Here is a 2,766-nt window from a genome sequence, read left to right on the forward strand (position 1 = left end):
GACAATAAACAAGGCCCAGGGACAGTCATTAAAGGTAGTTGGGTTATTTTTAGAGAGTGAGTGCTTTTCACATGGACAGCTGTATGTGGGATGCTCGAGGGTAGGCAGAAGAGAAAATTTTATATGCCAAGGAAGGACGGACGACAAACATCGTTTATCAACAGGCGATAGAATAGGGTTACATTAAACCAGGTAGTTTTATACATCTACATAAACTTATAGTTGTTTGATGAAACAGGCCCTCCGCAGGAGCTAGGTCGCGGTGAGCGAAGCGAGCTGCCGAGCTAGTTATACATAAAAATATATTTATATGTGGAATAAAAATATATTTAAAGAAAAATATGTGGAATATTGACGATCATAAATCAAAAATAATTCATAAATTAATTGGAGAAATGATTGCAGTTAATTTATTACCCTAATCATTTGTTGGTGATATTGGTTTCATTCGATTACTAAATCATATTATTCCAAATTATTGTATTCTCTCCAGAAAATATTTTTCGGAAAATATTATTCCTGAAATTTTCAAAAATGTTAAAGCAACGATTACAAATGATATCGATTCTATCAAATTTTTGTCCCTGACAATTGATATTTGGACGGCTACCACAGCAAATAAACCTTTTCTTTGTATAACCGGACATTGGTTAACAGATTTATTTGCACAACAAAGAGTTTTGTTACGAGTTATTCCCTTGGAAGGTTCTCATACATCTTCTAAGATTTGTGACGAGATAACTAATGTATTAGATGAATATAATCTGAAAAAAGAAATCATTTTTTTAATTTGAAGAGATTCTGCCCCAAACATGATTGCTGGTGTAAGAAAGTCAGGAATCGAATCGCAATCTTGTTTTTTACATTCACTTCAATTATCAATAAATGAATCAATTTTTTCTCAAGAAGATGTCAAAAATATTATTAGTACTAGTCGGGATATTGTAAGCCATTTTAATCATTCTGCACTTGCAATTAGCAAATTAACTAACTTGCAAACTCAATTAAATCTGCCTGTCCATAAATTGAAACAAGATATTAATATCAGATGGAATTCTACTTATTACATGTTATCGAGAGTGATCGAACAACGAAAAGCTCCCGTAACATATGCAATTGATAATAATCTTTCAATATTATCAGATATACAGTGGATAACAGCAGAAAAAATTGTTAAAATTTTGAAACCATTTGAGGAAATAACAATTGAAGCGAGCAAAAGGAGTGCTACTGCTTCCATGATTATTCCTTCAATCAAAACAATTCTCTTATTTCTTGAAAAGGCAAAAGAATCTTGTGAATTTTATGAAATCAAAGAAACAATTGAAAAATTAATGTCCTCTATTGATAAAAGATTTACCTTTTATTTTGAAAACGAATCACTATGTATTACAACAACATTGGATCCCAGATTTAAAACAAGATTTCATAAGACTTGTATGATTGAAAGAATTTAAAAATTGATTGTTAAATATATGAAGGATAGTAATTCTCCTGACACGAAGTTATCTGAAAATGCCATTTCTTTGACAAAAATACAAAATTCGGAAACATTAACATTTGAAGAAATATTTTCTCAAATTTCATCTTCTAACCGAATTATGTCTATGGAGAAAAATTACCAACATTGCTATTTGACGGAACTTCAAAATTATTTAGAGCTAGATTTTATACCACGAACTGATAATATATTTACCTGGTGGAAGAACTTCACGAATATATTTCCCCGCTTAAGTAAAATGGCGTTGAAATATTTAACAGCTCCTGCTTCGTCTGTAGAAAGCGAAAGAGTTTTCAGCACTGGAGGAAATATATATCAACCGAAAAGAAATAGACTTTTGCCAGAGAATGGAGAAATGATGATGTACCTTCAATATAATTTAAAAACATTAGACTTTAATTATTGATTCTTTTAAAAAAATTTTGTTTTTTTAACGTTTTGTTGTATACAATTGTATTTTGGAAAATAATTACATTACCGATTAATCGGCAGATTTTGCCGATTACCGATAATTGGCAAAGTGGCCGATATGCCGATTACCGATTATCGGCCGATTAATCGATGCACCTCTAATCAATACTATTTTTTGGGTCAATGTGCTTTCTCACAGAAATATATTAAAAAACCCTTACCATTTTCATAATGTTGAACTTGAGCGCCTCAAAAAAAATTTGAAAAAAAATGAAGCAATCATGGACTTACATGCCTGGAAGGAATTTGATGCGTTAAAACACTGCCAAATTCTGCCAAAATGTTCAAATTAGAATAATTAACACAAAATACTTTTTTGGTAAAAACGATTCGACTGAATAGTGAAAGATGGGTACCATTTGTAGTCGTGTTTACTCTGACTCATCATAATCTTAAATATAAGTAATATGACCTTCAGAATTATCAATTTATTTTGCTTTTTTCAACAAATTATCTGACATTCTAGAACTTTCGAACCAGGATAAAATTTTGAGGTTATTATAATATTTTTAATTAATTTATTGATATAGGTTAATAAATTGTGAATAATCTAGCATAGAAGATCGAATTTGTGATTCTCCTTGTTTTTAAAGCTAAAACAGCCAAATTAAACTTCTCTGATTTGTCGGGCAAAAATTCTGTTTTTAAAAATTTTAAATGACCATAGCAACTTTCAAAATTGCATTTAACTAACAAATAGACCTATTAGTTCGAATATAAAAACCGTTCAGATATCTAATAACGTCTTATTTTTTAAAAGTCTTAATTTTAGAATCTGACTGGAATGATATTTA

At 30.2% G+C, this 2,766-nt stretch overlaps 1 protein-coding gene across 1 annotated transcript; it reads left to right on the top strand.

Moving 5' to 3' along the window:
* The first annotated feature begins 812 nt into the window (after positions 1–812).
* LOC115226984 (zinc finger BED domain-containing protein 4-like) lies at positions 813–1,457 on the top strand. Its single transcript, XM_029797937.1, has one exon. It carries the CDS (start codon positions 813–815, stop codon positions 1,455–1,457), a length of 645 nt encoding a protein of 214 aa, XP_029653797.1.
* The last annotated feature ends 1,309 nt before the right edge of the window (positions 1,458–2,766 follow it).

This window comes from Octopus sinensis, unplaced genomic scaffold, assembly GCF_006345805.1.
Source record: "Octopus sinensis unplaced genomic scaffold, ASM634580v1 Contig00944, whole genome shotgun sequence".
NCBI lineage: Eukaryota > Metazoa > Mollusca > Cephalopoda > Octopoda > Octopodidae > Octopus > Octopus sinensis.